General features: G+C 46.2%; 1 protein-coding gene across 4 annotated transcripts in view; it reads right to left on the bottom strand.

Moving 5' to 3' along the window:
- Positions 1–24,521, bottom strand: part of Znf777 (zinc finger protein 777) — a 28,823-nt gene extending 4,302 nt beyond the window's left edge. Inside the window, exons 1-6 of one of the 4 annotated variants that reach the window (XM_050119904.1) lie at positions 23,674–24,336; positions 23,320–23,374; positions 19,626–20,483; positions 18,370–18,496; positions 11,757–11,870; positions 183–434 (exon numbers count right to left, since the gene is read on the bottom strand). In XM_050119904.1, coding sequence (XP_049975861.1) covers positions 183–434; positions 11,757–11,870; positions 18,370–18,496; positions 19,626–20,483; positions 23,320–23,374; positions 23,674–24,203 — 1,936 coding nt within the window. In that variant the 5' untranslated portion in view covers positions 24,204–24,336. Of the gene's footprint in view, positions 1–182; positions 435–11,756; positions 11,871–18,369; positions 18,497–19,625; positions 20,484–20,810; positions 23,296–23,319; positions 23,375–23,673; positions 24,337–24,367 lie in introns of those variants that run through there. The other 3 variants (XM_050119906.1, XM_050119905.1, XM_050119907.1) reach the window with 3 other exon arrangements.

Genomic DNA, 24,521 nt, shown 5'->3' with positions numbered 1-24,521 from the left:
CTCTGCCACTGCCTGTGTGACCTTGGACGTGCTCTGACCTCATCTGTCTCTGAGTTCTTGTTTGTGCCAATCTTGGGCAGACCAACTTCTTTCCTAGGCTGGGAGATTCTAACAAATCCTGAATTTATTAGGACCCTTTCACAGGGGACAGGCCCTCTGCAGCCCTACAATGCAGAACTCACCCGTGCAGTTTCTCTGCTGCACCAGCATCTGTTTGAGCTCGCTGAACTCACTGGAGCCCTCGGTGGACTCCTCCAGCGTGTTCTCTTGTTCCTGCATGTCCAGGTCTGGCTGCTCTCCACAGGGGTCACCCAGCTCTGAGTCCTGAAAGCCGTGTTCTTCCACTTGTCCCATCAGCGGCTCTGGTGTCTCCAGTTCTTCTGAGCCCTCATCATTGGTCTGCACCTCGATCTTAATCACGATGCCATCATGTGCTGAGGGAAGGTGAGGACACACAGAGCAGTCATGCCACCTCCCCAGGTTTCTACAGTCCTAGCATTACATTCCAACAGGTCTTTTTAATAGAGACCCTAAAAAATACAATAGAGTTCATGGTGAGCAGAAAGAATTTTCTGGACACTTTGTAATCTAGAATACTATTACAAATTGGAGTCGAGTTATAATAATAAAAACTTTATTCCCTATAAATTCTAAGTTGTTTAAAAAATTGTTTCACTTTTCAAGTCAGGCAACCAAATCCCAGTTTCTCTCTTGCTGGTCCATCTATGCACCAAAGACCATAAAAGGGTGGGCTGTCTCCTCACTTCTCAATCTGACTGGGTTCTGGCAGACAGACTCCCAGGTCCTCCTCTTGGCCCACATCATTTACCAGCACAGGTATGACTGGGGGGGGGGGGTGTGTCCTGGGTTCCGTCTGTTTTTAACCAGACAGAACACCACTAGATACATGGCTGTAATATTTGCGGTTTCTTGCACAGATCTATATTAATTTTAGAAGGGCTTTATAGATACAGCATCACTCTACACAAATGGGAGCACAATACACATTTTTGCTTTTCAGTGCAGTCTTTTTTCTCCTATTAATTTGCTTTCTCCTCTCAATGCACCATTAGGACCATGTAGATGATGCCTGTTATTAGCTACGATTGACTCCATGCTTATATAGTTACATTCATATCAGCATATATACCTTAATTTTATTCTTGGGTCACTGTTAAGAGTTCAAATAAAACAGCCTCTTTCTCTCCTCTGTGATCAACTATCTTGTAGACATCCCTTCAAGCCAATTTTCCATAGTGCTAATCAGTCTTTTAAATGATCCATATCATTTAAAAGCCATCCTGTGGCTCATATGTAATTTAGCAAGTTATTCTCTAGTGGAAAAATATTTTTCTGTTCTCGTCTTTTGCTACAGTAAACAATACTACAACAAACATGTTTATATTCCCAATTACAAAACAGTGGTTTCATTTCTATGATATGGAAGACTGCAATGGCAGCTCACCTTTCCACTACATCCCTGACAGCAACATTTGCATATGATCCTTTTCTTCAACAAATGCAAAAAGTGGCAACTTTGATTCTATTTCTTTTTTGTTGTTGTTTTTGGTTTTTGAAACAAGGTCTCACCATGTAGCCCTGGCTGGCCTGGAAATCACTGTGTAGACCAGGCCGGCCTGGCACTCAAAGATCTGCCTGCCTCGGCCTCCAAAACGCTATGATTATAGGCACTAACACTGGAGTGCACCAACATGCTGGGCTGATTACATTTCTTGGCTAGGAGGTTTATATATGATTTCCTTTACCTATTGGTCCTTCAGAATGATTGTGTAGTAAGTACTACCTATTTTTAATTTTTTAAAGAGATAAGTTTCTCCACCTCTTAGAGATGGAGGCAGGAGGATCAAGAATTTGGGTCATCCTTGGCAGCATGTACTCTCAAGTGCTGAGCTGTCTCTCTAGCTCCTCTTTTTCACTTTTTAGAGAGGCTCATGCTAAATTCTCCACACAGTCTTTGAACTTACTCCAGTCCTTTCAGGTCTTAAATTTGTGGTTTTCCTGCCCCAGCCTCCCAAACTTCCAGTGCTGGTGGTCTGGGTATCTTAGGTATCTTCTAAAGGAGCGGGTCCCACCTTCCCAATGTTCCTCATGTTGTGATGACCCCAACCATAAAATTATTTGTTGCTACTTCATAACTAATTTTCTGCTGTTTGTAGAGGTTTGCCCTTGAGAATCACATGCAATCCTATGTACTAGTATTGGAGGTGGTGAAAAGATGGGCAGATTGGGGGCACTGCTGCGGTGAAGGCGGCGACGCTGGCTATGAAAGAGTCACGGTTCCTCTCCTCTCATCTACAGGATGCCATCTGCTGTGCTAGGATGGAGCCAGGACTTCTGAGAGTAACGAGGTGCTGGCAACAAGCGCTCGGCAGTCGAAACTGTAAGCTAAACACACGGGCTTTCTCTTCCAGCGTCAGGGTCTCACTTTTCAACTCAGGCTGGTCTGGAGCTCAGGAGGACCTAGAATTAGCTTGCAGCCAAGGATGACCGGAGCTCTTTTCCCAACCTCTACCTCCCGGGTACTGACCCTACAGCGACACAATGTCTATAACAGAACATTTGGGGTAGTTTGTTAGAGCAATAAGAAGTTAACTTTGTCCCCACATATGCCCGCTCTCTTTCCTCACTGCTGTTTGTCTTCATTCTGGAGGCCCTCAAGTTGTGCCTTTCCCCGGCCTTCAGCCCGTCTCAAATCACTGTGCGCCCCCCCCCCCCACAACTTCCCTAGCCTGCATAAACTCCTGAAAGAAGTTTACTTACTACTCCCTAAAACAACATTTCAAAACAGTCTCTTTGCATGTTTTTGAATAAATATATATGTAAACTGGGTCATCACTATAATCCTGGCACTCGGGGCGCTGAGGCAGGATTGTCACAAGCTTGAGGCCACTCTGGGATGCACTGAGATTGTCTTAAAAAAAAAAACTTACAACAAAAATATAATTTCTAGAGTGAACACTGAGACAGAAATGAGTTTTTCCCCATTCCTTAAGGTCATCAATGGAATCTAAAAACTCCAGCAGTTTTAAATTCATTATTTGTTTAAAAATACACACAGACAAGCTGGGATCTTTTTTTTATGATTACACATATAATTTATTACACACACACACACACACACACACACACACACACACACACACACACAGTGTTGTGTGCATGTTTCCATGCAGGCCAGAAGAGGGCACCAGATCTCATGACAGATGGCTGTGAGCCACCATGTAGTTGCTGGGAATTGAACTCATGAACAGCCAATGATCTTAACCTCTGAGCCATCTCTCCAGCCCGACAGCTGGGATCTTAACTCCACTCTTCTCTACCTTGAGCCTGTTTTCAATCCCACTTGGCCCCACGAATGCTACCCTAATCAAATGCTCTTCCATGCTCAGGAGCCTTTTGCTGATCACCTCATAGGCCACAAGAATGTTCCTGAAAATTGAAATATAATCTTGTTTCACTGCTAATAGTCACAAGGCTGTACATGTTCTTTTCTTCCTGGTTGAAGTTATCCTTAGCGTCAATTATGCAGAATGATAAACAGTTATCTAATATGGAAAATAAAAAAGTTTGGAAACAAATCTAAAGATAAGGAGAAATTTTTCTCAATTAGTTCAATTACAAGAGAATAAACATATATTCTTACTGTATAATTAGACAGATTAGAATCAGGTCTACTCTGTTTTCCATGTTTTTACAGACACAGGTACTGTGGAAGGTGCTCAGTTGGGAAATGTCATTTGATTCTTTGAACTTACTACAAAAACCATGGGTTGAGGCATCATTAAAAATTGTTCTTTATGGCCAATGGCCGATAATTATGTTCTTTTGTTTTTTTGGTAAAGCAAAATATTACAAAAAACCCAACTTGCAAAAGGCCTACCACACAGGTTCAAGAGCCTCTCTGCACATGTCTTCCGCCAGCTTGGATCATGTGGGTGGTGACGCAGAGGGCTCACCTCAGAGAAGCCCCATGTAAGATTAGGATGGGCAGGGGTGTCTACCTTAGAGAGGCTCCATGTAAGACAGGCAGAGGTCCCCTCATATTTCTTGTGGTCCACGGGTTTGGAACCTGGGATCTAATGCAAGCCAGACATGTCTACCACTGAGCTGTGCTCCCAGCCTCCATTTTACTTTTTGTTGTTGTTTTTGTTTTTTTGGGGGGTACAGGGTTTCTCTGTGATGTCCTGGAACTCACTGTGTAGACCAGGCTGGTCTCAAACTCACAGGGATCTGCCTCCCGAGAGCTAGGATTAAAGGTATGCACCACCACTGCCTGGCATTTTACTTTTTAAATTTGAGACACACACCTTAAATGTGAATAATGAAATCACATTAGTTCTGTATTAGAAAAAAGTCTGGGTGTACACACTTGCTGTCTGGTTGTTCACACAAACATTAAATGCTCCACATCCACATCAACTATAAGCTTCTGCTGTTAAATCTTTTGCTATGTAGCCCAGGCTGGCCAACTAGAACTTGCGGTTCTTTTGCCACTGTATCATGATGCTGGGATTACAGGTCTGTGCTGCCATGACGAGTTACTTTATGACAGTTATGTGTCTATGCTGTTGAGTTCGCACATGTACCACACTTGCACAGGAGGTCAGAAGACAGCTTTTAGGTCTGGGTTCTTGCTGTGGAATAATCCTTTTATATACTGTGAGCATGTATTGCTATTATTAGTAGTAAAGAGCTGACAAGCCAACAGCTAGGCAAGAAGAGGTCAAGAAATTTATTTAATCTGTGATGCTATGTCCGGGCTAGCCTCACTACTGTGGGGACCCTCCTGCCTCTGTAGCCCAACTGTTGGGAGGACAAAACATGTATTACTGTACCTGGCTGGACTGATTTTTAATCTCTATAATTCCTTTTCATAAAGACTGTTAAGAAACAGAAAAACTATCCTACAAACTGATTTTGAATATACAAGGGTTACCTGTTAATGGAAATTATGCAGTGTTATATTTGGAGAAACTTAAACAATTGGTTATGTTTCACATTTCCTTTGTTTTGTTTTGTTCTCTAGTTTTAAAAGTTGTTCAAATGCCTTCAGGATTAGCCCAGCCCTCTCCTGCCTCCTCTGCCTTCCAGGTACTGGGATTCCAGACATGCACTACCACACCCTGCTTCTCTTTTTACTTCTGACAGCCACTCACTAAGCGGCCCAGCCAGGCCATAAACTATGGATCCAACTCTCTCATCTTCCTCATAGGCTGGCATTATCGGTTTTTACCAGTTTTTAGGAAGCCCACAGGCCTAAGTCTAGTGTTCACAGTATTTACTGAATACAATGTCCCAATATTTCTGTAGTTGATGATGTGAAACTCAGACATCATAAAGAAAATGACCGATTAATCTCAATAAAGAAAAACTTAAAATGGTTATATCAACACAAATATAAATACTATATACAAAAGTACTTCCCACCTTAGGGAAATATTTTCATAGATCTTTGATTTTATTTATTTATTTGTTATTTATTTATTTATTTATTTTGAGAGACCTGAAACTCACAAAGATCTGCCTATCTCAGCTTCCCACTGCTGGGAGAGGTGTTTGTCCAGCTTCCACCTACCTGCCAAAGCTTAGTTCATAAAGAGTCACCACCAAGCATTCCTTTGATGTTTAAAACATCTTTAGAATAGCACTTGGGAGGTGGTAGGATCAGGAGTTCAAGGCCAGCCTGGGGCTATGAGACCCTGATACCACTAACAGAAAGCTTTTAGAAATCAATGAAAAGAAATAATCTCAAAGAAGAAAAGGAGGAGTAAAAGAGTTAACAGAGTCAGACACGAAGGAAAGGCTGTCTGCACGTCAGTCTTCTGAGAGCTGAAGAGCGGCATCAGAATACGGCTTATACCAGGTTCTCAACCTGTGGGTTTTGCTGAACTATCCTTCCACGGGGGTTACTGGTGTAGGAGGTCCTTCTGTTTGTATGTTGCTTTCATTGGTAAATAAAGAACCTGCCTTGGCCTTTTGATAGGGCAGAGCTTAGGTAGACATGGAGAAGACAGAACTGAATGCTGAGGACAGACAGAGAGACGCCATGGATCTCTTGCCTAAGACGGACACTGGTTAGAATCTTGCTGGTAAGCCACAGTCACGTGCTGATACACATTAATGGAGATGGGTTAAACTAATATGTAAGAGTTAGCCAATAAGAAGTTAGAGCTAATGGGCCAGGCAGTGTTTAAATGAATATAGTTTCTGTGTGATTATTTCGGGTGTAAGCAAGTCGGGCTGCTAGGACAAACAAAGGGACCCCCCTCTCGTGCAACAGGCCACATATCACATATCCTGTGTATCAGATATTTACACTGTGATTCATAACAGTAATAAAATTACAGCTATGAAATCTTTTATTTCATTGGGGTTCACCACATGAGGAACTGTATAAAGAGTCACAGCGTTAGGAAGGTTGAAAACCACTGGTTTATACCCATAACTCCTGCAAGTCATGCAAAGCTAAATTCTGACCAGAGTGCATTACTTTCATATTTAGATGAAAGCAGAGAGACTGGGGTAGTAGTTGAAGGGTATCTGCCAATATCTATTAAATGTTTAAACGGGCACAGCCTTTGACCTAGAAACCATCTTTAAGTTTCCGGACACTGCAGAGAGACACTAGTAAGGAAGTCTCTACTGGGTCTACTAAATGCACATCAACAGGAGAGTCTACAAAGTAAATAAACTACTTTGCCTGGCTCAGATACTTAGCAAAAACAGTGGCAAGTGATGCGCTTCTCTAATATCTGTTTTACTCTAGTTGTTTTACAGTACATTTATAATATAAAACATATGTACACGCATGTATTAGAACACTAGAAAGAATAAAAGGTGACTTAGGGTTTTACTCTTGTCATCCCACCCCACCCCGACTTTTCTCTGAGAAGCACTGGCATAAACAGTATTCTGAAGCCCTTCGTCAGCTCTCAGAAGACTGATGTGCTACAGTACCGTCGCACACTGCCAGCTGTTCTACAGACAGGGTCTCAGATAGCTCAGGCTGGCCTCAAACGCACTAGGTAGCCAGGGATTCCAAGGATCCATGCTTTTTACCTCCTGGCTCCTAAAAACACACCTGAATGGACACTTCTTGAGCCTGTTGGACAGGACTGTCCCCTCCAACCTCCTCACTAGCTACCAGATTTCTCATGGTTTCAGTAAGCCTGATGTGGAGTCACAGCCAGCGTTGCTTGTGTCTGCAGCTGGCTTTCTCCCTAGAGGTGATCATCTTTTCTTTTGCTTTGCTCACTGTTAATGGTCACACACTCAGCTCCAAATTCTCCTCAATCCCCTCAGCTATGTAACTCCACACTCAAAGCATTCACACGTATGTAGCATTTATTTAGTTTCCTCTACTTGTAAAAATTCTAGAACCTTCTGGTGTGGCCAGGATCTTTCACAGAGTCCCACTTTGTCTTAATTTTCTTTCCCATTTCTTCCTTCCTTTTTCTCCCCCTTTTATCTGTTGGAGGTTGAGGGAGTGGCAGTGAGTTTGATAGTCTGGTATACACAGAGAGCACAGCAAAGACTACACAGAGAAACCTTGTTTCAAACAAAACAACAACAACAACAACCTGGGCTCAATTCCAAGTCATGGTGGCTCAAACTGTCAATAATTCCAGTTTCAGAGGACCCGATGCCCTTTTCTATCCTCCATGGACACCAGGCATGCATGTGGTATATACAGATTTACATTCGAGTAAAATACCCATACACATAAAATAAATAGAAAATACCCTAGGGAGATGGCTCAGTGGCTAAAGTGTTTGTTACATAAGTAACCACTTTGGATCAGCAGAAACTATGCAAATGCTGGCTGGGCATAGTGGCCCTGTAATCCCAGCATAAGGAAGGCAGAGACAAGGATACCGGAACTAGCCATATCAGTGAGCTCTGGGTTCAATATGAGACTCTACTTCAATACATAAGGAGAAGAGCAATTGAAGAAGACTCTTGACATCATACACAGACACAAGAACCTACATACATATATGTATGCACACTGCACATACATACATAGAAAAATTAAGATAAAACAAGACCTGGGGACTGGGTAGTCGTGGCGCACGCCTTTAATCCCAGCATCCAGGAGGCAGAGGCAGGTGGAACTCTGAGTTAAAGGCCAGCCTGGTCTACAGAGTGAGTTCCAGGACAGCCAAAAGCTACACAAAGAAACCCTGTCATGGGGGCTGGAGAGATGGCTCAGTGGTTAAGAGCATTGCCTGTTCTTCCAAAGGTCCTGAGTTCAATTCCCAGCAACCACATGGTGGCCCACAACCATCTGTAATGAGGTCTGGTGCCCTTTCTGGCCTTCAGGCATACAAAGAGACAGAATATTGTATGCATAATGAGTAAATAAATAAATATTTAAAAAAAAAAAAGAAACCCTGTCATGAAAACTTAACTGTCGCTGGGCAGTGGTGGCGCACGCCTTTAATCCCAGGGAGGCAGAGGCAGGCGGATCTCTGTGAGTTCGAGGCCAATCTGGCCTACAAGAGCTAGTTCCAGGACAGGCTCCAAACCAAAGAAAGAAAAAAAGAAAATGTAACTGTCTCTAGTTCAGACCCCTGCTTCTGAACGCCACTCTGCTCAGCAGCTTTCTCCCTGGGGGCTCCACCCGTATGTTCAAAAGTGAATTTTTGTTATTTCTCTTCTTCATGTCTCTCATCTTCCCCGTGAGCTGGGTCAGGGACTAGAAACCATCCTCTGCATCCTCCACTCCCCCACTCACATCCACCAGTCACTAAGCTTCTCTTGGCCAACAGTCAAGACAAATCTTACAAATAGCCACTGCTCCCCCAGGCTGTGCCAAGGCCTCTACGCACTGCCATCTCCCAGCTTCCATATCTTCCCTTCAATCAGTTCTCCTAGGAGCAAGGAACCTAGCTGTTATTAGGTCTCTACTAAAATTTCCTTGTTCCAAGATTTGTTTTCTTAACTGAATGTTTTCACTATATTTGTGTGCTACGTGCGCATTCATGAGTGCAAGCGTACCAAGGCATGCATGTGAAGGCCAGAGGACTTGTTGGTTCTCTCCTTTATCATGGGCATCCTGGGGTTTGAACTCAGATGCACAGGCTTGGCAGCAAACACTTTTACCCGCTGAGTCATCTTGCCAGTCCGTATGATGCCTTTCTGACCCCCCCCCAAGCTCCACAAAACCTTCTGTGTTTTGTCTTGCAATCTGGCTGCTTCTTGTCACAGCTGCATTACAGGAGGTGATTGTGGTTTTTCTGTTTTATTTTAAAGACACCATGTTCATAAGCATGCTTGAGGATGGCAGTGAATCCCCTAGAGCTGGAATGGTAGGCAGCTGTGCACCATCTGATGTGGGTGCAGGGAACTGAAAGTGGGTTCTCTCCAAGAGCTGTCCGTGCTAATGGCTGAGCTATCTTTCCAGTGCGTTGACTATCTACATATAGCGTAGAAGTGGTTGCTAGAACTGGTTCTCCCTACTGGGGTGTATAAGCCTTAGTGAGAGCAAGGACCTCTTGGGTACCCAGCTATGGACAAAGTACCTGATATAAAAACAAATCTGATGAACTAAATAATAAACAAACAAGTGAATCTTATGGTATAAAAATTCTTCATGTGATGTCAGAGGTGACAGAAAGCATATGATACACATAGTATTTTTTTTAAAGATCAAATCTAGGGACTTGTACATACTAAACAGGCATTCTTTTTTTTAATTATTTATTTTATGTGCATTGGTGTTTTGGCTGCATGTATGTCTGTGTGAGGATATCAAATTTTGGAGTTATAGACAGTTGTGAGCGTCCATGTGGGTGCTGGGAATTGAACTCAGGTCCTCTGCAAGAGCAGTCAGTGCTCTTAACCACTGAGCCATTCCTCCAGCCCTATACAAAGTATTTTTAAACTGTATTTTAGACTCTGTTCAATGTTACAGACTCTCTCAAAGGACATTATTAAGTCAAATGTATTAATGTTCTAAAAATGTTTAAAACGTATGAGAATACTTATTTCTGCCACGCCTTCTTTGCTCTTGCAGGGCTGTGAGATATTTCTAAGTGCAAATATCTGAATTTTCTTTGGATCTCTTAGGGGCCAAAAGCACTGAATGAATATACTGAAGCGGCTCATAAAACTGTTAGTCTTGACATGTGGAACTAAGAAAATTCTGTTTCTAGATGCCCGTTTAGTAGCATAGGAACCAGAACCTTTGGACCTGGTTCAGGGTTGCCTCTGCCGCCTCTTGCTAGTGAGGAGACACTGGACAGATTATCCCAGATATGTATAAAGCACCTACAGTTTCTCAGGCTGCAACTGTCTATAGCTAAGTATGTGGCATAATGGTCCTGTGTCACCTGCTCCTACTGACGTCAGCTCCACGGGCTGGGAAGGAGAGCAACAAGTAACACAGTACAGCTGTCTCCATGAGGCCACTGCCTCTGCGGAAGCTCAGGCCTGGGCAAGTGTGCCAGACTGAACCCAGCTCAGGGCAAGCTGGCCTGGTCATTTGCTGTTCACATCAGACCCTACTCAATGGGAGGCCCATCTGTGATACAGATGACAAAAGCAGACAGACCAAGAGTTGGATGCTACCAGTACAGCCCTGGACCTCAAAACCAGTGGGGGCAACAGTCCTATTTTCAGGGTTTTGGCCACAATAAGCCTCCCTGCCTCTCAGTTCTTCCACACAGAATCTCTCTATTCCACCCAATTCTTATTTTCAGATGTGGTCACTCAAACCTTTAAAGTACAGATTTTCCTCCAACAACATGTAGCCCTAGACAAACCCCTGACTTCATCTACTCTCAAATTCATCTATTTTTATCTGTGGTATTGAGTTAGGGTAAGCCTCACCTCTTCATCTGATGTTTGGCATCGAGTGCATGGGCCAGGCATCCATGGCCTGACCCCTCTGAGGCTGGGAGCCCAAACAAACCTATTTTGCCTTGGGTTGTTTCTTGTAGTCTTCAAGTCAATGACATTCACTCATAACAAAGTCTGTCTGCTGGTCACTGAGTTCCCCAGCAGGATAATCTCCTGATTTCCTTTCTGAAAGCAATAGAATCCCCAATGCTGTTCTAGTCTTCTTTTTCTTTTAGCTCTGGCTGTATTGTAACTCACTCTGTAGACCAGGCTGGCCTCGAACTCATAGCTCCACCTGCCTCTGCCTCCTTAGTGGAGGAATTAGAGGTGTGGCTGATGTTCTATTATTCTTGATGGTTACATTCCCCCCTGAAGAAAAATGGGATGCTTCTACTCAAAATCTCTGGGGCAAGTGATACAAGTCCAAAGGAAAGTCCCCAGGCAGAGCCTACAAAACTGATGCACCAAGATATCGCTCACAGTGAGTGTGTGCAGGCTACTACCTAGTAAAGTCCATTCCTGCCCTCTACTCTGAAGGCATAGCCTTCTATGGGAAATCTAGGAGGAACGAGCCTAATACAGGAATGTCTTCTCTGTGATTCTTCCTGCAAAAAGGAATGGGTCACGTCAAAAAGAATCCCAACCAAACAGACAACAACAAAAAACTCCAAGACAACGAACTCTATGCACTCCTACTTATCAGCTACCTAGGCTCCTGGTGGTCATGGGAGATCCAGGAAGACCATCTATCTGCAGGCCTCCTTCCTGAACAGCTTGCTATCATATCATGCTTTTCAGATCCTCTCTTACTGTGACACCCCAAACTGTAGCCACCTGACTACTGGAAGGCCCAGGATGTAGGGCCCTGGGACATTCATTCATTTGCCACTCACCAGCACTGGGGTCTGTGGGTGTCTCACCCTCCTCAGAGTCCTCTTGTTCCTGCATGGCTGGCCTTTCTCCACGCTCCATCTGTGACATGAGGTCTGGTTTGGATATTGCATAGTCTGGGCAGAAGGAAGGAAAGAAAATATTCCATGGTAAGAGGTGGCACTGTATTCTGTAAAGGTATCATTTGAGGGGATGTGACCTAGAACAGCCCTTCTTCCAGGGACTAGCAATGCTGGAAAATAAATGGGCAAGGATCCAGCCTCCTGCTCCAGGCCCTGTGCACGCGTTTTTCATGCTGTTCACAGGTACTGAAGCTTGCTCAGGAGCTTCATGACAAAATTCAGATTGTATGAAGCAAGAACTAACTCTGATAAAGTATAAAATTCATAAAACAAAATACTGATGAGTTTCTTATATAGAAAAGGGTTGCCAATCATGATGGCTCATGTCTGTTATGCCAGCACTTGGGAGGCAGAGACAGAACTGCTGTGAGTCCAATGCTGGCTTGGGCCACAGAGGGAGAGCCTGTACCCAAGAAAAAAAATTTAAAAACAAAATAAGAGGCCAGATGTGTGGCATGCACACTTAAGTTTCAGCACTGGGAGACAGAGGTAAGCAGAGCTCTGTGAATTCAAGGTGAACCTGGGCTATACTGTGAGTTTCAGGTTGGCCAAGGCTACATAGTGAAACCCTGTTTACAAAAGAAAAAGTTAGGGCAGGCATGTAGCTCAGTGGTAAAACATGTGCTTTACATATATGAGACCCTAGGTTCAATTCTCAATACTTCTCAAAAAGTTTAAGATTATTTTAAAATAAAAAGATGAAGAAATGTGGCAGAAATATTAGAAACATACACACTCATCTCATATAGCAAATGATTAATTCATAATTATACAGAAGTAACCTTATAATCAGTGAAAAAGGAGCAAAAGTATGAATAGGTAATTCACAGGAGACAAATGACTTGCAATCACATAGAAAAAATGTACAACTTCACTAACCACCAAATAAATACACTCGAATAAAAATAGTATCAGTTTTTCATTATCGAAAGGACAAATATTTGCCTATATTAAGTACTTGGAACGGAGAGGAATCAGGAGTTCAAGGTCAGCACATCTGAGGCCAGTCTGGGTTACAAAATCTTGTCTCACAAAACAAAACAAAACACGACAGAGATTTAAAACAACAGAATAAACAAGGGTGTGAAGAAATCCATTCTCATGTGCCGCTGCAGACAAGACCACTCAGCCATCTAGGAGGCACCACGGTGGTACATCTCTCACCCCAAGCCCACTCCACATCTGTACTGTCGATCACTGGGTCGATGCACAGATTTACAGGGCTGTTTATCACAACAGCAGCAAGACACAGAAGCAGCATGGCTCAGCAGCCGTACAGTCAAAAGCCAGAGTTCAGAGGACTAGAGAAAAGGCTCAGGGGTTAAGAACACTTGTTGCTCTTGCAGACAATCGGGTTAGGTTTCTAGAACCCACGTGGTGGCTCACAATCACCTTTAACTCGAGTTCTAGGGGAGTTCAATGCGTTCTTCTGATCTCCATGGGCACCAGGCATGCATGTGGTACACATGCTAACATGAAGGCAAAAACAATCAAAACATATTTTTTTAAAAAAGCCACAGTTCACCTGGATACTGTACCTTCTTTCCAAGGGTTGTGGCCTACAGGTGCTGATAAAGAAAGCTGTCCCCTGGTCCAATGTAAGGTACTGTAAGTGAATGGTTGCCTTCGTGCAAACTCCACACTACATGTGTAAGATGAGAAAGGACACAATCTAAAGGGGACACTTCCTTTGTGGGGTGGCGATAGCGAGTGCATAGTGGTTGTTCTTTGTTACTGCAAAGTGGTAACTTTTCATAATTATGCCACTATTTAAAAAAACATAAATTTTTAAGAAGAGTAATGTTAAGCTATGGAAAAATATGTCTAAAATTACCTTTTCTAGCATAAATCAGTTTGCTTAAGTCTACAGGCATTTTTGCCTACACGTCTGTTTGTCCAACATGTATACAGTGCTATAGAGGCAAGAGGGCATCAGATCCTTTGGAACTGAAGTTACACGTGGTTGTGAGCTACTTGTGGGTGCTGAGAATCAAATCCAGGTCTTTGGGAAGAGCAGCAGGTGCTTGTAATATAAGCTCTCTCTCCAGCCCCATATTTATTTAGTTTTATTTTATGTGTATAAATGTTTGCTTACATGTCTGTATGTGTACCATGTGTGCCTCATACCCACAGAGGCCACAGATAGTTGCCATGTGGGTGCTGGGAACCAAACTGAAGTCCTTTGCAAGAGCAGCAAGTGCTCTTAACTGCTGAGACACTTCTAGCACCTGAATCAAAGTCTTTGTCCAACAGTGTACTCGGCATGCAAACATTTCTCTCGTGTTTGTGCACAGGCGTACTCACCTGTGTGCAGGTATGGAAGCCAGAGTTTCACACCAGGTGTCCTTCTCTTTACTTTCCCTCATTTTTTGTTTGTCAAGACAGGGTTTCTCTGTGGCTTTGAAGCCTGTCCTGGAACTTGCTCTGTAGACCAGGCTGGCTTCGAACTCTCGAGATCCTCCTGCCTCTGCCTCAGGAGTGCTTGGATTAAAGGTGTGTGCTACCACTACCAATCTCCTTCCTCATTTTCGAGGGGGGGGTGGGGAGGTGGGGGGGGTGTCTCTCCCTGACCCTGAAGCTGTTTTGACTAGACTGGCTAGTAAAGCTCCAGGCGCCTCCAGCACTGGAGATACAGATATACATCACTATGTCTCGCTTTTATGTTGAGTGGTGGTAATCTTTACTCAGGGTTCCTGTGCTGGCACAGCAAGCTCTTTATCTACTGAGACCCTCAGAATTTTCTTTTATCTTTATAAAAAAAATTTACACATGAGAGAAAATGATACATACGAAAGAAAGTCCATCTTTCAATTTTCTTGTCCCTTCACGTTTTTAATGAAAACAAGAACCAACAGACCTTGGTATAAGACAGACTTCTATGAGACTGTGACTTCCTAATGCGAACCAGGACCCTGGGGCCATATGGCCTCAGTAAGTGAGAGTGTTCAGCTGTATGGGTGAGAAAACTAGGTCTCTGGTCTTGTCCTCAGTCCCTCACTACATGTTATTCTTGGGAAGCATTTCACACCCTGATGACACACAGTAGGCCCTCAGTACATCTGTCTCTTCTACAGACTTTCCTTTCAATAATAATTTCCTAGATAAATGAATTTTGTGAGCAGGATACAGGGGAAATGTTCTGATGGAGAAGCCCACCATCGTCTAGCCAGCTTTCCCCTGCTGCCCCCAGTGCTTCTCCAGAGTGTGGTGTCTCTAGGTATAGATTGTTCCAGCTGTGCCATACTGATATACAAGAGTATGTGAGAGGCCTGGTTTTGTTGTTCTTGTTGTTTTATTAAGCAATTTAAAAATATTATTTTTATTAATTTTAATAATAAAATTAATTTTAATTCAAAAATATTTTTTAAAAACATTTATTTATTTATTATGTATACAATATTCTGTTTCTGTGTATGCCTGCAGGCCAGAAGAGGGCACCAGACCCCATTAAAAATGGTTGTGAGCCACCATGTGGTTTCTGGGAATTGAACTCAGAACCTTTGGATGAACAGCCAATGCTCTTACCTCTGAGCCATCTCTCCAGCCCCCTAATGTTACTCTTTTTAAAAGAAGAAATTATCTTACTTTTAATTACATGTACATGTATGTTTGTGTACATGTGATTCCAGGTGCCTATAAAGTTCAGAAGAGAGTGTCAGACCTTTGGAGCTGGCCTTACACGTAGTTGTAGGCTACCTGATGTGTGTGCTGGAAACTTCTAACCACTGAGCAACTCTAACCCATCTGTGGCACTCTTTAAAATTCTGTTTGCAGGCGGGGAGATGGTTCAGGTGGTAAAGTGCCTGCTCATTATGAATGAGAACAAAGCTCGATGCCCAGCACCCATGTAAAAGCCAGGTGTGGTGGTGACCATCTGTAACCCTAGTGCTGGTGGGGTCGGGGGTTGGGGGAAACAGAGAGGTCCCAGAAGCACACTGGCCAGCCAGCCTAGTCAGGTGAACTAGCTCAGTGACAGGCCTCATCTCAAAAACTAAGAACAACATTTGACATTTGATGTGGGAGGCAGAGGGAGATTGACCTCTGTGACTTCAAGGTGTGGGTAGCACACGCCTTTAATCCCAGTGCCTAGAAGGCAGAGACAAACGGTTCTCTGTGAGTTCAAGGTGTGGTAGCAAACACCTTTAATCCCAATGCCTGGGAGGCAGAGACAGGCAGATCTCTGAGAGTTCAAGGAGAGCCTGGTCTACAGAGTTATTCCAGGTCAAAGAAATACAGAGAATATAAAAGTAAAAATAAAAGAAGTAAAGGTTAAAATAAAACGTACAAAGATGGAAAATACACAGAGAATCTTGATACTGTATACTATTATGCTCTCTTTGAATTGTTTGAATGCTGAAGAAGCAACAGATGCTAAAAGATATTTGTTTATAAATGCTGCTGAACTAATCCATCGTCGAGATTTTGATGCCTTGACTTTGAAATTTGGATCTAAGGACATGATACTTTGGAGAGGAGTTTCTTTTTTTGTTCTCACAGAGGATGAGACCCTGTTCATTTCTTCTATTCCGATATGGTATGATGGACCACGCCCTCCTGAACGGTTGCTGTGAATACCTTCAGAAAATTGCTTCGCTCAACTTCCAACTGAGATGAAACTAGCACACAGGTTATACCATGAAAGACCTAATTAACGACGCCCCCATTCAGCAGGAAGCAGTTTGGAGAGAAAAAACTACACCCATGTTCCCAAATATTGTGTATAAATGTTCTTTTACATTTAAAGGGGGATATGATATAGATATGAATAATTTGCATTAGTATAGATTTTGCTTTATTGATAGAAATTTAAGGTTAATTTTGTAATGTATATAGATTGTTAATGAATAATCATTAATAGTAGTTAAGTTTGTAGTTATGTTAGTTAAGATTTTCTAGATGTGCATAGATATATTTTAGATAGGCATTCTTCATATTTTTCAAAGATTATAGAATATGGCATTTTAAATGTTTTAATAACTTAGGACTTTTCATGACAATGAGACACTCTGCTCCTGGCAGCACCAATCTACTTCAAGAGGAAGATGGGCATCAAAGAGGAACCTTATGGAGTTTGATAGCCATTTGGGCAAGAAACTGCTCTTGCCTGGACTATTGCATAAACTGGACACAGAGAACCCGCAGAGAGAGGACTGCTGAACTTGCCTAAAGGTGAGATGATCTTTCGGGGTTCCTGATTCATGAAAGAGTCTGCAAGACATTCTTCAGGACAAGCAGATAGTGACTGCCTTTGAAATTTCCTGCTTTGTGGAAATGTCTGCTGGAAACTATGGGCCTGTAGGCCGAAGATGGATGCCCCAACGGTACAGAGGAACTTTGGGTGACTGTCCAGACAGCGAGATGTCTCTGTCATTTCTAGAGTTTGAGAGTTTGCTTATTTCTTATTTGCTTAGGTAATATTGTATCTTTCTGGACTCTTTGATGGAGTTAAGAATAGTTAGCTATAGTTATAGTTTTCCTTAGTTATGCTATAGATTATTGTAATTGTTACTTGATAACTGTTTTGTTATATGTAATTTTGCTATGTTAAGTTAAAGCCTTCTTTTTTTTTTGTTTAAACAGAAAAAGGGGAAGTGATGTGGGAGTGTCATATATCAATCTGTTGATTTCATTGGCTGAGCAATAAAAGAAACTGCTTGGCTGGCCCTCAGCTTAGAACATAGATGGGAGGAGTAAACAGAATAGAATTCTGGGCGGAAGAGGAAGTGAGGTCAGACTCTGCTCTGCTTCCGGAGAGACCAGACAGCTCTGCTGGAGCAGAGACGCCATGCTCAGCTCTCCCAGGCAGCTGCAACCCACGATGGACTTAGGCTAGAATCTTCCCGGTAAGCGCACCTTGGGGTGCTTACACAAATCATTAGAAATGGGCTAGTCCAGGTGCGAGAATTAGCCTGTAAGGGCTAGAGTTCATGGGCCAAGCAGTTCTTTAAATGAATACAGTTTGCGTGTTGTTATTTCGGGCATGAGCTAGCCAAGCGGCCGGGGTGTTGGGGACGCAGCCCCGCCGCCGCTTCTTATTTCAACAGACATTGACTGCTGGCTTCCACGTGTAGACATGCACACAACATAATACACACATACACAAAAACCAAGTAAAATTCTCTCTGAAGCAAGGTGTGATAGTGCATGTCTATAAATAATCTCAACATTCAGGAAGTTGAGGCAGCAGGATTATAAATTCAAGGGCAGTCTGGGATAAATGGTTGTTTCAGGCTAGCCTCTCTCAACAGAAAGATCCTATTAAACTTATCATATGCATGGCAGTGCATTCCTATAATCCTGGTACTAGGGAGGCAGAAGCTGGAGGATCTCAGCGAGTTTGAGGCCAGCCTGATCTACGCAGCAAGTTCTAGGTCAGCCAGGGCAGCTCTATAACAAAACAAAACAACTCATACATACAAACCTAAACTCAAACATGTACCCCCACCAATGAACCAAATAAAACCAAAACCAAACCAAATGTTTGCCTTCTTACCCATAGAGACCAGAGACTCATAGTTGCCCCTCATTACATTCTTGTAGAGCTCCTTCTGCCACTCAGAGAGGTTTCCCCATTCCTGCTCTGAGAAATGGACGGCGACATCATCAAATGTGACAGGGACCTGAAACCAAACAATTGGGTCAGACAAGACCAAAGGGATCTAATACCACAGACTGTTAAACCCCAGCTCCCCTTCTTAAGGACAGGAGAGGAAAGCCTTCCTCCCCTGCCCTTGCTTAGGGGCTTTACAGACTGGAGGATTCATCTTGCCCGGGGCCTTTCCCTGACTTTAAAACACGTGGCACCAGTAGCAACAGGGTACCTGCAGGAAATGCAGATTCTTAGGCCTTGCCCTGGACCTTCAGGGACCAGTGTGCCTTTAGTGAGGTCCTAGAGTTCTAATGCACACCAGCCCTCAGGAGGTACTGGCTTACAGTCTGTTTGGAACAAAAGGAAAACTGGTCTACACTCATGTTCCTTTAGAGCCGTCTGGAAAATAAGATGAAAGCCTGGTTCTTAGCTCCTCAAGGATACTTCCTGAATGAGCTTTTTTGGCATTAAAGATTTAGAAGTAAACTGACAAAAAAAATATGTCAGAGAGCACAAAACCTCTAACAGTGAAACTACATTCTTCTGCTGTGCCGTCTGAGGGGAAAGCATTAAACATTGTTCATTGGTACCATTGTCCCTCGGTACCTGCAAGGGATTGTTCCAGAACCTCAGGATACCAAAGTCTGCAAATGCTGAAGTCCTTATATATAATGGCACAGTAATTTCATAAAACCTATAAAAAGCTCCAGCACTTTAAATCATCCCTGGATGGCATGCAATGCTGCCCCAGTGTGAATGCTGGGTACAGTTGCTACAATTTATCACTCAGGGACAGCTAGAGGAACTTGTTCATGTTCAGTGCAGACATATTAACCTGGAGTGGGCCGAAGTCAGTGTGCAGAACCAGAGTGTGTGGAGGGCAGACTGGAAGGGCAGGCTCTACACACTCTTCCAAGCCTACCTTCTGCATCTTATCTTAGGCTCTGGGAAGGGCTTCGCTCACTGCTTTGTAAGTGAACTTTCATACCACTCTGTGCTTTTAACAACAGTAGAAGAGGCAATACTGGACAGCAGGGAGCCTTACTTCTTAATTTTCCTTTCCCAACCATCACCTTCCCTTTCTTTTAACTGAACTAAACCCCTAAGCCAGGTTCTCTGGCAGACGTTTTCCTCGGGAAGACCCCAGTGAATGGCTCTACCTTGGGAACTTCTCCATTGCTGCCTGGGGGTAGCCGCAGGATCCAGAAATTTCTGTTTTTCAGCAGATTCTCCATGTTCTCCAGGCGCCGCTGCAGCAGCCCGTACTCCTGCAGTAAAGTCCCCAGTACGACCCACTTGCTCTCCAGATGGTTTGCAAACTCCACAGCCGTTCTCTCACAGTCTGCTATCTTCTTCTCATTCGTCCCTGTCCTGCCCTCCAGGGTCAGCAGCCGCATGGCCTGGGCCTCCAGTTTCCTCTCCACCGCTTGGACGGCAGCCCACACAGCCAGGCGAGTGATCTCTGCGGTGGGCAGCGGCTGCTCCTTCTGGGTTGCAGAGGAGGCAGGAAAAGGAGTGTCCTTTTGCGAAGTGGGACTCTGGAGCAGGGCATCCATGTCAGTCTCCGGAACCGTGGGCGACAGAGTCAGCGAGTCTTTCTCAGGCACCTCAGGAGAGTGGGGTGGAGCTTCCTGATGTTGGATGGAGTGGGAAAGGAGAGGGGTCCCCTGACCAGCAGCTGAAGGAGGGTACTGGGTTTCTTCTTGGGAAGCCAGGGATACCTGGTGGTGTGTGTCTTGCTCAGAGGTGGCAGGATACAGGAGTGAAGGTCCCTTCTGGAGAACATGTGACATCTGGCCAGAAGTCTCTTGCTTAGGAGTACTGTCAGTCTGGGGCAGGGGACTTTGCCGGGGGGCGGTGGGAGACAAGGAAGGAATTTCTTTGGGGGGAAGAATGCAAGAAGGGAACACAGTTTCTCTGGGGAGTCCAGCAGGGGCCTGATGCACAGACTCTTCGTGTGGAACGCCGGAGAATGACAGAGGTGATGAGTGTTCGTCCTCCATGTCCAGCTGCTGGACCTGTGTTCAAGGAGAGAAGGACAGACAGCATTAAAGGTCACAGTCTCCAGCTGGCAAAACAAATCCAAGAAACAGGCATTCATGCTAAAATGCCCTCAGTTTCTGCAACAATAAGACATTCCAAGGAAGCAAATGTCTTCCGACAGTGGCACTGATGTAGACGTCGATGGTAAAGCTATTAGGGACACCACATAAAGGACGGCCATGCCACCTTCTGTTTCCCACAGAGCCATGCTTCCCCCGACACGTTCAGATATGATGAATGGTGTGCAGGTGGAAAGGGGATGGGGAGAAATCAGAGCACTCGGCTGCTGGTCCCATCAATACCTATCGCTGCCCTTTCCACTATAGCCTGCTTGTTTGTCTGCAGAGGCTGGGGCTTGGGGCAAGGCGACTGGCTTCTGCTCCAAGAAAAGGACACTGAGATATGGTGGCGGGTAACACAGGCAATTCAGCCTCCTCAGGAGTCCAGGTTTCCTAGGTAGATGGCCCACTGGGACAGGTGTACATTGCTGGGCTTGGCTCCCTCAGTGTGGCTCTTGAGGAATGAGGGAGAAGGCAGGCCTGCCATGAGAGAAGCCGTGCAGATATTACACTAGTTTTAAGTGTGACAAGGGTGTTAGGGACCAGAGGCAGAATAAAGATGTGGTTCCTTTTGGCACTCTGATCCGCATCTTGCCACATCCACATTAAAATCTTGAACCACGAGGAGCCATGCTCTCCCATGAGTGCCTCGTCCATTAATCTAGTCATTCAATACCTTTACCGGATCTACACGGAGTTTTCCTGTAACCATTTTTGTTCTTTTCTTCATACTATTCCTTCAAGGACTCCCTGTTCAGCCTCTGTGTTCTCTCAAGAGTGTTCTGTAAGGAAATTAACCCGCGCTCGATAAATGGCTGTGGAGTGAGTCAACTGTACACTGATAAGCTGAAAAGACTAGGTAAGTAACGAGGCTCCTTTTGCCATCTATGGACGACTCGTCTAAACGGCATGCCTCCCGCAGCTGTCTTTCTTACGGCTCCTCGTTGACTCACGTGACTTCACCACAGTAGCAATATACTTTTAAGCCAAGGACTGAAGATTTTGAGACCTTGTCCAGCACAGATCTTTGAGAAAGTACGACCCATAACTGTTATATGGGAGCTTATTAGGAGGGTAAATACTTAGGATTTATTATGTGCCATAAACTATGTAAGCGTTTCAAAGGATTACCTCACCTGAGCCCCACAAAACTTGATGAACTAGATGCTACTGGAGTTATCCACCTTTAGCCTACGAAAACACAGAAAATAGGAGAGGTCACATGTGCCTTGCCTCAGGTCACACGGACTCTAGGCCTCAATTATAGACAGGTAGCTGATAGGTGTGAGCCAGGTCAGAGGCTTGGTGATTTAACACTTATGGGAGGCTTACCACAGGCACATGGGGATGGAAGGCCCTATCCCTTAAAGACATTATTGATTATGGTGGTGTCGAGATCCCCTAGGAAACCTAATGCAAGCGATGAGTTGTCAACATACACAGAGATGCATACTTCTGCAAACACTGAAAGTGGTCAAGGACATCTTAACTCTCAGCCCTTGAGTTGGTAGCAAGACTAGACAGATCCCTTAGATGGAAGCCTCACTCACACAGGTAAAGAAACCAACAGAGCCAACACAAGAGGTACATTAAGTCTGTCTACCTGAGGGCTATTTGCCTACAATTAGTAGGAAGAAGGAAAAAATATCTGGAGGGCAGGTTAGATGCCTGCCTAACACAAGGTTTTAACTCAAACAGAAAAAAAGGCTCACTATAGTAAATAAAGCCAACAGGGCAAGACATCTCTATTAGCCAGTTGAATCTGAGCTCAAAGGAAAATAGTATATTTTGTTTCCTCTATTTAGGGACCTGGAGTACTGGGAAGGGGTGAAGAATCACAAGGCCAGTCTCTTTCCCCTTCTTCTACTTAAGTCCTGATACAATGTCATCAGTTCCAGTAAACCTGTGGCTTGATCTTACCCTTAAATAAAGATACCTAAAACGATAAAACGAACAAGCTCAAATCCTCAAACTCCTAGAAGAAAGAGGAAGAACTCCTCTGTGCCACAGTTCATAGATTCTACCTGTCTCTCTTTCTCCCTCCTTGTATGGTTAAGAGAATGGGGGCTCCAGGATCCATGCCAACATACTAGAAAAGCGCATAACGAAACACATCAGACTTCTTACAAAAGATGTGGCATTTTTCTTACATGACCCAGGATGGTTCCGCCAGAATTACATGCCATGAAAGGGTTCTGGAGACCTAAGCCCAGAGGTAGACAGGTTTAAAAAAAAAATCTTCGTTTTATTTCCCATGAGTTCTGTTATTGTTATTTTAAGAACTGCGAGGCTTTTAGAAAGCCATCTATCCCAGCTCTTCCTGAACACATGGGAAACAGGCTCAAAGGCACGGACCCCCTGCAGCAAACCTGCCTAGCAGAGATAGGGTGCCTCAGAGAGCACGTTGGGTGGGAGGGTGTTTAATTACTGAATGACCCTCTGAAGTGGAACGTCAACCTCTTAGGTGCTCACTCGCCAGACCCCATCCATCCATACCCCAAGTTTGACTCGGGGCCCTCCTGATGCAGACGCTGTGGGTCACAAGGCCCCCCACATCAGAGACGCTGGGCTGGGCGCTGCCCGGCCTTCCCCTCCTCCCCCGACGGGCCGCAGCCAGTGCTCAGCCAGCCCAGGCCGCCCACCCCGGTGAAGCCGCCGCCAGCGCCGCCCCCTCCCCGTCCAGGCCCGCAGCACGCAGGGCAGGCCTCAACGGGGCTGCGGGCACCCAGCCCGGGCCGACTCGCTACGTGACCTTGGGGCAGGCAGGGCAGGTCGCCGCCGGGTGTCCGTGCCTCAGTGTCTCCGCTCTGCGAAATGGGAGAGCCGCGTCAGCGCCGCGCCCAGGCCGGGAGCCGCTCCGCGGGGCCGAGCTCTGCGGAAAACGTGCCGCCGGCCACCCCGACGGACGCAGCGCCGACTCCGCAGCCAGGGAGCGAGCGCGCCGCCCGCGCCCCACCTCGGGCCGCGTGTCCGGGCGCGGTGCGGCCGCGCAGCCTCGCACGGACGGCCGCCGCTCCCGCCTGCCCCGGCCGGCCTCCCCCCCAGGGGGCGCGCGAGCCCGCCAGGGCGCCCCCTCCCCGCTAACGTCGCCGCGCCCGGCCCTTACCGAGACCCCAGGCCGGGCCGCCGAGCCCGGAGCACGCAGGCAGTCCCCCGGGCCCCGAGGCCGCGCGTCCGTGCGCGCGCGAGCTGCCCTCCCCGGAGCCGGGGCCGCCTCGGCCATGGCCCTGCGCCGCCCGGCCCGCGCCGCGCAGTCCCCGCCGCCGCCGCCGCCGCGCGCAGTCCCACGCAGGCCCGGAGTCGTGGGCGGGCTGGCAGCGCGGCGCGGCCTGGCCTCGCCCGCCGGGGCTGCGCGGCCGTCGGGCCCCGGCCTGCTCGGGGCTGCGCGCGGCGGGCGGGCGCGGGCGGCGGCGACGGCGTCGGAGCGCGGCTGTGCGGACTGCTCCCCGGCGGCAAGCTGGGCCCCGGCGCTCCGCGGCCGCCCCCGGCGCGCTCGCCCGCCCCGAGCGGCCGACGCTGCGACCCCGGCTGCGGCCCGGGCCCCGGCTGCGAGCTGCGCGGCCGTCCCGGCGCCTCTTCAGCAGGGGAGCTGCACCGCAGCTGCCATGTTGCTACAAACTGCATCCTGGGAGGCATGTCCCTCTCAGGCGTTTCAAGAGGAGCGCTCGGAGGCTCGTCGGAGGCGGCCGGAACCCAGACAGCTCCATCTACAGCCGGTAGGAGCGAACAGTGAGGCGCGGGCCGCCGCGGCGCCGGACACGCCCTGAGCCCGTCGCGGCTCCCCGGCCCTCGCGGCTCACCTGGCGTCCTGGCGGCCCGGCGCCCTCGGGCCAGGCCGCGGCTGGCGGCGGCGGCGGCGGAGCGGAATCCGGGGCGCGCGGCCCGCGCGGCGCGTTGGCTCTGGAGGCGGGCCGATGGGCTCCGACAGCCTTCCGCCGGCGGCCGCCTGCGCGT

The sequence above is a fragment of the Alexandromys fortis genome, unplaced genomic scaffold, assembly GCF_014885135.2.
Source record: "Alexandromys fortis isolate MF-2015 unplaced genomic scaffold, M_Fortis_MF-2015_v1.1 scaffold_177, whole genome shotgun sequence".
NCBI lineage: Eukaryota > Metazoa > Chordata > Mammalia > Rodentia > Cricetidae > Alexandromys > Alexandromys fortis.
Note: the sequence above shows the minus strand (reverse complement) of the source record. Positions and strands in the feature narration are given on the sequence as shown.